General features: G+C 38.8%; 1 protein-coding gene across 3 annotated transcripts in view; it reads left to right on the forward strand.

Annotated features, from left to right (window-relative positions):
- Window positions 1-13370, forward strand: part of drp2 (dystrophin related protein 2) — a 108039-nt gene that overhangs the window by 45210 nt on the left and 49459 nt on the right. For all 3 annotated transcript variants that reach the window (XM_072436753.1, XM_072436771.1, XM_072436761.1), the window contains exon 3: window positions 10196-10352. In XM_072436753.1, the coding sequence (XP_072292854.1) occupies window positions 10196-10352 (157 nt within the window). The remainder of the gene's footprint in view (window positions 1-10195; window positions 10353-13370) is intronic.

Genomic DNA, 13370 nt, shown 5'->3' on the forward strand with positions numbered 1-13370 from the left:
TACAATAAGATCAAATTGTGTTTTATAATCATTTATAGTTTATAATAGTATTATTTGGAACTACTTTACTTTAGCAGTATTATTTTTGCTGTAACTGTACTTCATTTCAGTACAATTTCATTCTCTCACGTCTGTCTGCAGTAAAATACACATCTCTGTAGGTTTTGTGCCTTTGCTTCATGAATTCTTCAAACTCTGATGACAGAGGCAGATGGCGGTGCTCTGAACTCGCTCCCTACACAAGAGAACAGAGTCTTCTACCGCTCTGTGAACTGCTGTGAATATTGCTATGAAGAGACCAGCACAACTTAGCCTATTTAGATATGTATTGCAGGGCATTCATGAAATATTCAGATTTTAAGACAATGCGTGACTTCAGTCAAAGGGCAACTTGATCCATTTTCAACAGTAGAGAACAATTACGTCTTCTGACCGGTAGATGAATAGAGCAGGCCATTTTATGTTTCAGGGAGGGCATTTTCAGGCTTGTTTTATAGGTTATATCTAAGTGTTTATGGATGAGGATGAGCTGGTTTACACAAAGTACTATAGCAGAGCGTTAACTGAAAATCACTGTAGGAAATGGACAAAGGTAAGGGGAGGTTTTGACCATCCATCCAAAACATAGATCTATAAGTGTTTTTAAAATGAGACACTAAATTATGTGAGAAGACCTGAAATGTGTGAATTTCACGAATATTTTTAAGATACTTTCAGAAAGTTGTGGATGAATAAGATTGGAGCAGAGAAGCATATGGGAATTAACACTATTGTTCTTATTAACCATAAAAACGTAGCTCATTCTTTACTGCTAGATAATCATAAAAATACTTAGAGGAGGGAGGAGAAGACGTAAAATTAAGGCATAAGAATCTCAACATAAGTTTAATGCATAATTCACAGCAGCTTTACAATGATGAGGAGCTTCTCACCAGTAAATGTGTATCGTTTATGTATGTTGGTACGGAAATTAGTAATTTCATTTGCAGATTACTCAAACGCGTACCACCACATGTGTTTTATAGACCACCTCCTGTGTCGGCAGTGACTCTCTGCATTACTGTGCCCGTAAACCTGCAGATTGTAGTATCATATCAAAGACTGTGATTCATCCCAGTGTGGGTTAATTATAGCACTTAGTCACAAGAGGATTAACTTCCTGCGTAAGAAGCGGTTCATAATTCAGATTCTTAAAGCCACATCACGTTTTGCAATTGATTTGGAGAGTTAGGTGAATACTAATATATACATTTTATTCTACATTCATTCTGTAGCCAGTTGTCAAAGGGAGGTCTGACAGAAGTGAGGCTGCCATCACTAATCACTTACTAGCAGTGACTTGTCAAAGGACACAGCATCATGCAATGGTAGAGCACTATTATGGAATAGTCTATTTGTGAGATATAATGGTACGTAATGTGTGTTGAAACCAGGACAAATTGGTAGGACTAAGATTTGAGAGAGTCAGGTACCGATACTACATTTTCATATGCAAACGGCTATGTCCTGTCTAGTACTGATACCGGTATATATCTTTAGCGCTAAACTTTTCTAGATCTTGAAAGCTAAAAAAGTACACTTGTTATTCCCTAGAAATATTACAAAGAGGACAGTCAAAGAAAAGCTTTAGGTAATATATTTGTTCAACTTCACTGCGTGGTCCCTTAAGTGCCACACGCATTGTATTGTGAGTGACCCCCCAGTGGACAATCTCAGAACACAGAAAGTGACTTAAGACAGCCTGGTAAAGCCAAATGTGTTGGGTGCAGTTTGCTGCAATGATACCACATGATTTATTGATATTGAGCATATTTTTACTGTGGCCATTTGAGACTGGCAGTGTAAGCTTTTATTTGTGCAACATCCTCAGTCCAGCCAAGGGACCCCGGAGCACTCACCAAATCAGAGAAGTCAGGAGTTTGAGGTCAACACTTCAGAAAGCCTCAATGCAAACGAACACAAACGTAATAATGGTCTGGCAAAAGATTTACCAAGCTGCTTCTGAAGCCACAGCCGCCCTGTAGCGAAAACGACAACAAGTGACAACAACATGGCACCATTACAATTGTAACTACCATAAGTTTGTGTATTTAATGTTTTTGTATTTTTTTTATTTAAATGGGTCCCATTAGTTGAAATCAGTGCAATCAGCTGGTCTGCCTGGGTCCATTGTAATTAAGATTTCACTTCGACCCTGCAATTTCACACTTTTAAAAGCATTACAGTCCATAATAGTGTAGGGTAACATACTAGATAAGATAAGATAATCCTTTATTAGTACAAGTACTGTAAGGTTATGAATGTCCACCCACTTGTGAAGGAGGCGGGGAATTCAAGGTTGATATTGATTAAAGAATTGTTCAAGAATTCAAATATGACACACTGCATAAGTGTGGGTAAGTTTGAATCGTATTTTTAAGAGTAGAATGGGGCACCAGCCGGATAATCGGCAATTTTAACAACTCTATAATCAGGGGGAGGACGTCATCTGCATATCCTACAATAGTGTACAGTGAACCTTTGGATGACACAATTTACAAAGCAAGTGTTAAAAATCACACATGACACTTAAGATTATTTTGAAATGATTTCTTATTTTTGAGTTGACACATTATGAATGGAATTCGGTTCCAAATGGACATTGCTCTGTGTGGCATTACGAGCGATAGAGCCGTCTTCGTACCCACAGTATCTGCTTCACATGAACAACAACGCCACCCTGTTTTTAGAACAAGGGACAGGGAACCCTCAAACTAATGAATTAATCCTGCATCATAAAGGTCACACAGGTAAGTCAGGACTGTAAATCATTGGACAGAGACCAAGATAAAAAAGGGTGTACATTTATTAAGCTGCATAATAATTTATATAAGTTAGTTTGATCAATTAAAACACGTATTTTCATCACATGTTACATTTCAGATTACAGTTTGACATTTTACTCGCATCCAGCGTTGTCACCACTTCACTGTAACGTGACACTTCAAATCAAATCAAATTTATTTATTAAGCACAATTCATACAAACTGCAATTCAAAGTGCTTTACAGTGTTTAAAACACATTTTTTTAAAAAAGTAATAAAGTAAAAACACAATGCAGTTTATAAAAATGTAAAATAATGTAAAAAAATTAAATAAAGTAAAGAATAAAAATAATGTAGTATTTTAAAATATTAAAAAACAGGTAAATTATGTCAGTCATAGGCGCGGCTAAACAAAACAGTTTTTAGTTTGGATTTAAACACAGGGGGGCCTGTCTCACAACTTCGGGGAGGCTAATCCAGACCATAGACCTGGATGCAGATTCTCCGTGTCTGGTCTTGGCTCTGGCACCAGCAGGAGGCCGGTCCCTGAGGTCCTTAGAGTCCGAGATGGTTCATATGACACACACAAGTCTGAGATATATTTTGGTGTTAGGCTACACTTAAATAGTCCCAGATCATTTAACCACATCTAAGACTAGAGGTCTTAGATGAAAGGGAGACGAAGAAGAAAGAAGAAGAAGGGGAGGACCGCATGATGTTACATTCTATGCCCGAAGCGCGTTTGGAGACGCCACCGAGGCCGGCTTCCCGGAAGGACCCCAAACTGCACAAACAGCGCGTTAGAAGCTGTAGTTTAGAATACAGGACTGACGGCTGTATTAAGTCGCTTACCGCTGATGAATGGCATGTTAGGCTCCTGAGTCAAGGACCAGAGCGACGCAACAAGCCGACACCAGAGCCTAGAACACGGACGGGTTAGCTCGCACTACACAAGAGTGCAGAAAGTACGTAGAGATTCATGTTATGTTTATCACAGTAGATAATTTGATTCAATATAAAAGCATGCATCTGTAGGGTCAGTGTATTGAATGACAAGGTGCCCAATGTCATTTGTATTCTTTTATCTAAATTAAACCATGACAGAGTGGAATAGATCAGTTCTCTGATGGTTCTAATCGAGCAACCAAGAACAAGTCTTTCTGCTTTGTTTTGAGCAATTTGTATTTTTGCTGGCTCTTTTTGAGATGCTGAAGACCACACTTCAGAACAATATGACAAGTGACAAAATGGCTTTATGATGATTTCCAAAGTGTCACGTTTGACATAATAACTGCATTTTTTAGTTACAGCAATTCTACGAACCATTTTGTTAATAATATTTTGTATGTGATCGGTCCGAGACAGGCTACTATCAATGACCAGACCCAACAGTTTAGCTTTGACTACTTACTGTATAATCTGTACCCTGAGCCTATTATCATACCTTTTATTTTATTATCAAGAACTCGCTTGTTTCCTTTAACTTCATTCTTTCACTCATACAGCACGTCCAGCCCTCTAGACAAAACAGAGATGATTTTATTGCATGAATCTGAAGCGTACATAATCTCCTAAACAGAGAAACTGAATGGGCCCATCACAAACAAGTCATCTTTAACATTATATTTTAGATTATAGCGATAGTTTATAATTGATGATTTAATAGTGACCACGCTCTATCCATTGTTCAGCTTGACACCATCAAAATTGTAGTGAAGCTTGAGGCTTAACATTCTGTATCATAAATGTCAAATCTTAGTCCTGACTTCACCTATAACTTTTATATGAAGCCCAAATCCAGGCTGAAACTGTATTGACCCTTGCATCGATTTACTCCCAGACATCTCTCCCTTGAGTTGTTCTGCAAACACAGAGCCCTTTAGCATTTGTACCCTTTTAACCAAACACTGCTCTGACAACATGGCTCAATGCGCTTGGTGACAGCTGCATAACGTCTTCACAGCTGACAGGCAAGGACAAGAACAAGGAGAACTGTTCCAGGGATCAAAGCTCATGGGCCATCGGTGCAACGCAGTGGTATCTTCTAAAACAAGAGAAGTCACATCAGCCATATTTAAATAATCAGTGAACTCTTGTTTATTGTATTTTTATTTTGTTATTTATTTATGTCATATGTGTGTGTGCATGTGGGGTGTTTCTTTCATTCATGTATTTTTTTCTTTTTTCTTGTTATTGTCCTTGTTGTACAGTATATGTAAAATAAAAAATGTTTATAAAAAAAAAAAAATAATAATCAGTGAACTGCACTCCAAACGTCTCCCTTTAATCTTTGGGACTGATTGGGGAGGATGAGTTATACTTGAATGTGCTATTTTCTAGAGCTTTAATTAGCATCCAATTGGGTTTTTGTATATACCTGAGAGGTTACAGAATACAAATTGAGATTGCAGTTTATACACTGTCGGTACTTTCTGTATTTAGATAAAAAAATAGTTTGTCAGCATTTAAAAGCAAATGTCTAGCATCCTCACAGCTTTCTTTCCAATCTTATCTTTCATCATTTTCAGTTCCCTTGATGCCAATAGATGGTTTTTGGTGTCCCATGCTAAGGACAAAAACAGGAAGCGCTCTGCCAGCCACTCCCAATCACAGTGTCCCATTAGTCCATTGTTATTGATTTTCCGATGCATTGTCATCAAGCCTGTCGGCTGATATTGAGCAGCCGGAGATGGGGACCCATGCTCAAATGCACAGCAATCAAGAGCTGTTTGTCTTACACTTTGTACAGGCAGAAACATGTATAATTGGCTGGAGGCAGTTGAAATGACTGCATATCAGTGCTTTATTGAAAATATAACATCAAAAAGTGTTTGTGGTTTCTACAGTGTAAAAAATAGGGCCCGACTGATATGGATTTTTGGGTATCGATAAAAAGGAGATTGGAGGTGCCCATATAAGATATTCCTTTATTGTCCACACATGGGGAAAAATGACTGCAAAGAATTTTAGTGATGTAATAATACTTTTTCAATCTGCAGCTGATTATAAAAAATGTGTCTTCGTTTTAAGTTGATTTTATTTCAGCCGCATTCTGCCTCAAGTCAATTTTAAAGATCCCATATCATGCTATTTTTCCCGTTTCGTAGTCTACTCTAAGACTGAAATGATGTTTACATAGCACTCTTCTTCATAGACTAGTCCAGTGATTCTTCGGGGCCGGGGTAAGCACAGCCTTGAGGGCCACACAATCAGTACGATTTAATATAGTCAATATGAGATTAGGACCCAGGTTTGAGGTTAAGAACCCTGCACAATCCAATAAAAACACTAGTCAGCTATTGAAGTGATCGCCCCGAAAGGAGAAGCTAATGAATATATGTCTGCATAAATGGGGAACATTAACACCTATTTTCACAGCTAAAATTACTTTTCAGTAGATCTATGTGAGAAGAGAAAGGTTATTTTCATGTATAGCATTTCACCAGCTAAGCCCTAACTAAAGTGAAAGACAGAAAAGTAGTGTCACTTGCACTGCTCAGAATGACTAACTGTCAGATCACTGTTCTTCAAAAATAAGATTTATTCTTATTTGTTTTCTGTTTTCTTCACAGACACTTTCAGAGCTCTGAGTTCAGAGCATTTGAATCCAGCACGACCTCAGTTAGAGCCATGAATGGTCAGAGCAGGCACAGGACCTCTCTCTCCTTTCAGATACACAAACAAACGGTTCAGGTTCCAGAAAAATATTGGACAGTTTTCTGAACGTAAATTGGACAGTATGGCTGCATTCAAGAGCGTGTATAAGATATATAATAAGGTATAACATGCCCATGTGGGATATTGTCCATATTGACTTGATCGCTATATCAGAGGGGCTCTAGTAAAAAAAACATTTTAGTGGCAGGTTATATCAGAATAGCATTATACAGTAGCTACATTGATTTTGATGCTTTAATGTTGGGCTTTTTCTCCGGAGAGCTACAGGACAAAAAAGGCAGAAACTACTCCTTTTAGCAGTCGCACAAAATTGAGTCAATATAACGCTAACAGCGAGTCTTTAATTGGCTACAGTAAGAGACCTATAGGTTTGGCATATGTAAGTCATATGCCAAACCTATATAACCTCTTATATCCTTTGGGGAGCTACATGGAAGGAAGTGGCTCCTGGGAAACAGGAGACCACTGCTCTAATATAATTCTGTTTGCAATTTTTTGCAACTTGAGTGTATGTTCCTGGTTTGAGAAACAGAAGCATCCATGACATTTAGAGTTTTGCCTTTCATTCAAGCAGTTTGGTAAAAAAATAATCTAGCTACTTTATTAGGGCAATTTCTCTTTGTGGATATCAAGACACAATCAATACAGACCCATGTTCATCCCACTGCAAAGGAAATATGCTTACTGACATGCTTTTAAGGAGATCTTTCCTGCAGTGTCATAGCGCTGAGCACAATCTCTCCATGCCCTGGCGTTTCCATTACAGAGCAGCCAGTGGACTATTTGTCTCAGACATTGTGGGTAATGGAAACAAGGGCGAGGGTGCTGTGTGCGCTTGTGTTGGAGAGTGGGATATTGGAGCTTTGTTGGATCTTTTCTGTAAAGTGCAGTTCTTTGACAGATGACCTTACTCGGACATTTCCAAGGCCTAGGTTTTCTATTTTGAATCAAAACTGTAATATGTGAAAAGTGCTTGAAAGAGGGACTGTGAACCCAAACTGTGTATATTTTTCAAAAGGCAGGCGCTTTGAGGGGCCCCGCTTGCAGACTTCTTACAAAGTACTGGTGCCATTTTACAAACGTAAAGATAGTTTCCTAAGATCCAAAGTTATTCGTTTTAAGCTGGGGACCTTTGTCACACTCTGCGTTTACATGCCGAGACATTTAATAACTGTCCTAATCTAATTCAAAAACATTTTTCAAACCAGGGAACTACAATTGATTTGTGTTGATTTGAATATCCCAGATCTAAATGATACATCTGTAGAAGTCCATGTGTAGATTCCTGCTGAATGTAAGACTAGGAGCGGGAATGAGAAATAGCCAGGACTATATTAGACGTGCATTTGGACGAGTACACACTCTGCAGAGATGACTTTCTGAGAGATGGCCCTTCTATAGAAGACTTGCATGTGTTGTGTTGTTTTGGCTCGTTGTCTTAAAGTGAAAGTAAAAACTATCAGAGCTTTGATGTGCTTGTTTACACTGCAGAGAGCAAATGACTTGAGCAATGCGGTTTCTCATGTTTGAAAATCAAACTGTCGACATAAATGAGCTATATTTGCTAAGAGTGTCTCAGCCGCCGCTCACACCTGATTGGTTCTTAACCCGGTTGTAGGTTTGGTGGTGGTCAAACATAGTGACAGTACAACTGTACATACTGTACATTACTGGGCTAGATGCTCTGCCAATTACATGTCAGCTTATCTTGATTCCTAACAGTAATATATAAAACTAGATCATTTGCAACAGCTGAAGCCATTGCTAGAGTGTCTGCGTCTCTAAAACTTAAAACTTAATACGATAAAGGCCTATTTCACTCACATAGTACATATAAAGTATACAGACAGAACTCACTCTGATGTAATAAATAACCTTGTGTCAAAGCTGGTATTTCCTTACCAATCCTGTTGACTAAATATATAACCCTATTTTACGCTAACTTATTTCAATTTAAATGTTAATTTTTGTATTTTTGTTAAATTTTAATCACAAATTTTTGCTTCAAATGCGGTTTGTATTGTAATTTTAAAGAAAATTTTCCCTTGAGGATTGATATAGTTTGTCTAAGACCGAACACATATTTGATTATTTGATGGATTCTTTCACACATGCATGACACCACATCAAAATTGGGTCTAAACTGAGACTAAAGAAAGTCCAAAACAAGTCTACATTTGCTTTTAAACTGGGTTAAAACTAGGGCCTAAAAGGTTCAGGGGTGAACGCACTCTGTGTCACTGGGCTGGATCAAACATCTAAATAGAGACATTATCTGGATTCACAGATATAATTCCTCTATTGTAACAGTTTTGCCAATTACTGCAGCGGTAGAATGAGGGCCTTCTCTGCTACGACCTGGAGAAAGCATTTCTTCTGTGATCCAATTACCCCAACAAAGCGAGCTCAGGGGGCAACAAGAGGCTAAAGGACATCATGGTCAACGGCACACTGGTCCAGGCGGAAGGATGGACAAAGAACCTAATCATTTCTGAACCATACTCTTTTAAACATGCTTTTACCTTTCATTTTTCCTGCTTAGAGACCCCATCCCATGAGGCTCAGTGCAAACCACAAGTGTCTGGTCTACTACATATACTGATGCACTGCAGCGGTTATTACAGATGCAATGCAAATGTTATAACGCAGATTTCCTAACATTTTACAATATTTTCTTCAATCTATATTTTTACAGCTCCACTCCTATGATTACCTTGTCATTTGGACAAACTGTGCTCCTTGTATCGCCACAGACTGGGACATTTTTGCTGCTCTTAACCTTCAATTTAAAGTGTCACTGCTGATGCTGTCCTTTGTTATGCTCAGTCTTGCTGTCTTGCTTTTCAAACTGAGCCATGTAATTTTCATAATGCAATATACATAAATGCTATCTGAGTGCTAGCTTCTGCTGTGTAATTGAAACACTGGGATGCTCTGACACCACACACCAGCTGTGCCACTGATACCAGAGTGGCAACCAAAAATGTTGTTGGCAGCTGTTGTCACATGAATTCACCACATTTATTGAAAATGCACCTGCAGCTGGACCTGTGACCAAAGCCAACGCTCGGATGGACCGAGGTCAGCTGTCCAAACTCATAGAAGCTCTATTATGCTCCATCGATTTTTGACCAACCGTGTTATAATGTTCACTCATCAAATACAGACCAGGAGTTGCACAGTTTGATGAGGTCTATTCCACTAGAGGGAGCTCTGACCAATCAAAAAGCCCCACATACACTGTAATTCATTGATCAAAAAGCCCAGCTGCTGTTATGTACAAAGCATCTTCAGACAAAAACATTAAGGATGAACAAATAATGTTGTTATCGTCCAATCATCTTCACACATCTGATAATTTTGGTGCACAAATTGCCTCTTGTTAATCAGTGTGGAAATTGTAGCATTAGAAGACTTTTTGTTTGACTTGCTTCTTTTCTCCGCAACAGCAGAAACTGGCATTCTAAGAAGTACTAAAGGAAATACCAATCTTGTGATGTGCACTATATAGGCTCTTGTATTTGTAAGAGAGCTGCAACACACATGTTTAAAAATGTACAATACGGTTACAGCGATAAAGACAACACATTTAATAATATAGCACTAAAAAGCACACACTTAGAAACATTCTCAACTATAAAATCAGCATTTTGTCACATCTTCAAAGCATGGCCTGGTGTCCCTCACAGCATGTGTCTCTGTGTTCTTGGCAGGGTTCGACTGGAGGCCTTCTCTGACAATAGCGGGAAGCTGCAGCTCTCACTTCAGGAGATCATTGAATGGCTGACTTCCAAAGACGAGGAGCTGTCGGAGCAGCTGCCCATAGGGGGCGATGTGGGGGCAGTACAGCACCAAAGGGAGTTCCACCAGGTACGTGGAGCAACAATTAGCACACACACCTTTCGGCACCTGCTCAGATTGATTAGGGCCCCTGAGGAGACTGAAACCATTATGTTTTCATAAGGGAACTGAAATTCCCCCTCTGCCTTTGCGTGATTAGTTTTGCAGACATATGATTCTATATTCTTTTTAAACCTTTGTCTTAATCTATTTTTCCACCAGACCATGATCACTTCATTGTACCCCTGCAAAGCTGTTGCAATCTCATAACTATGTCAGCTTTTCATCTTAGCTGTTTGAGTTTTTAAGCACCACTTAAACGAATAATGCACACACATATATTAGAATATTGTGGAATATTATAATAATCTCATTTCAGACCGTGGCTCAACATTAAAGGCCATTGGGGACATGAGTTGCTGACAGTGTAGTCTGCTTTCCTCTGCTCCTGCCTCGGATCATTCTTGTAACGCTTCAGTGACTCAAACTGGCCCTGAAATCCTTTCAAGGGCTTGTGGAGTGAAGGACACTCCAGCTCATCATATCAGACTTTATTGATCACAGCAGAATCCACCTCATCTACTACTGTCCAATAACAAGCAGAATGTAATAATGTAGTACCATGGGCTGGTCAGTTTCATTTTCAATGCATAATTAAAGGATCATTTTGTTGAACCATCAAGACGTTTGTGAACTCACAAAAATCCCGATAATTCATCTGGCTGACCAAGTTTAGATAATGCCATACTATTTAACAAGCAGGTGGAGCATCCTCCTGCAGAAAGGTTCCGTACTCCACCTTTACTTTGAAGATTAAGATTGAAAAAAAACAAATTCAAATTTTATAACTTAATATAATAGGAGGGAGGAAAATTCACTCAGAAATCAGTTGTCACCCAGCAACACGTCTTAGTTAATTAAGGATTCTTTCTATTTATGATTTTAGTCAGTGTTGTCCATTGGGGCATAATAACATCCAGCGTGTGCCACGAGGCCACATCTGATTTGACGACAGCTTTAGGCTTCTGTGAGATTGGGCTCTAATGAGAGATTTATTGAGATCACCAGGGCACAAAATGCACCGCTCTTCTGAGCTTATTAGCACTTTTTTCTTATTGGTAAAAATGCACACAGCTGTAGAATTATAATTTAGCATAAAATATAAACTAGGTTCAAATCCAACATCATGATGAATATTTGAATCTTATTGGTCAAAGCGTCACAAAAACAGGAACAAGCCGAGAAATCAAACCGTTAACTGTAAATCTGCAGTAAATCCAAAGATAAACTAAAAAATAAACCTTTTAACATAACATAACATATCCAACTCCATAGAGAACGTTGAGAAGCAGGGTTTTAACGTTCTATTTCCATGGAAACATGCTAGTGACGTACAAGTTACGCAGTATTGCTTTAATATCAACACTACTCCTTCTACTAGTCCATTTTTAGCACAGCATTGCTTTATAATCTGAGACTTTCCCAGTGTACGGCTGCTCTAAAACTTCCACCAACAAAAGCAGACGGGGAAATTGCATCTTAGTTTTCTTTAGAGAATTAGAATGTTTTAAGAAATGTGAATAAATGATCGTAAGTGGATTTATCCTGCTGTCATTTTGCAGTTTGGGGCCTCGCTGCTGCAGTGTGGTTTTGGAGGATGCATTAAAGGAGGTGATAGAGGAGGTTTTTGCAGAAAGGAGATTGTGGAAAAGTAAAAAAATGAAGGGGATTTGCTGTTACTCCAGAGGAAAACTGACATGAAAACAAATCCTGCTTGAAAAAGAAAAAAAAAGACAGATTGCTTATTTTTCCTTGAACCATTCTGTGCCACTTTTTTGTCATATTCTCCTGCAGTTGTGAGCTCACAGACTATAAAACTGAGAGCGATATCACATTACTCAATAGCAATTTGAAAATGGGTGAAGGAAATGTGTCTTATTTTCCAAAAAGGGATTGCAATTTAATTTATTTGACTCATATTCTTGCTGCACACACGAAGATTATTCTGATCTCCCTGTACCAACAGATGTGCCAATATGATCGTAACTAAAGCAAGGTCTAAATTCAAAATAAACCAGGACGGAACCATGAGCAAAACAGGGGAAAACCAGGTCTATAGGATTACAAAAGAGGACTTGAATTCCACCAGAAGATCAGAAACAGGACAATAGTTTAGACAATAGTTTATTTGGAGAAATCTAGACTCACAAATGTCAAAAAACCTTCATGCTCGGCTTCCTCCCGTTTACTTCTTGTATTCCACACACAACATGTATCTTAATCTGATCTGAAGGCCTCTGCTTTTAATGTCCCCTCATCCAAAGCTGCTGCCTTGTGAGTGTGAAATTTAGCCGGAATTAAAGTTTTAACATGACAGCTGGCTCAGGGAATCCACAGCTCATCTCCTATTTGGGCAGAGAAGCAGCAAAAGAGGGATGGAGAGAATAGAGGGAGAGAGAGCGTGCCAGGTTGGGAGAACGGCAGGTTTTCTTCTGAAAATGTGAAAATATCACTTTTTTTTGCATGTTTGTTCAGTGCTCTGAGGAGCTGTGTCAACGGGGGCCCCTGTTTGACTCTACCTTTTAGGTGCTTTCACGTCTGCCCGACTCCAGTCCTGCCGTTTAACCAAAACACTGTCGCCGTGGTAACACACCGACAGGACACAAGTGAACTAATTCCACCCATAATGCAGACTCGGGTTGAAATCTGTAATCTCTTTATAACAATATGATTGACTACCTAAATAAATAGCTTTGAGCTTTGGGAGATCTGTGGTATTATATATATACACACTGTGCTCAACAAAGACCATTACTTTTCAGTGAATCAATACAACAGTGAAGAATGAAGGAAAGGGAATGAGTACATGTCTTTTTTCAAATCAAAAGACTCCCGACTTGACACTAACTTTTTCCCAATGGATCGTGACTTTTGGACAATCACTTGGACTTAAAATTGGACACACACTGTGGAACCTTGACTGTTTCATCCCCTGTTGACTGGTCTGTGGTGAAGTGAGTTCCTGATACATGTGCTGATTGTGAGTGT

This window comes from Eucyclogobius newberryi, unplaced genomic scaffold, assembly GCF_026437365.1.
Source record: "Eucyclogobius newberryi isolate DKJ021-1_F unplaced genomic scaffold, fEucNew1.0.hap1 SCAF_11, whole genome shotgun sequence".
Lineage (NCBI taxonomy): Eukaryota > Metazoa > Chordata > Actinopteri > Gobiiformes > Gobiidae > Eucyclogobius > Eucyclogobius newberryi.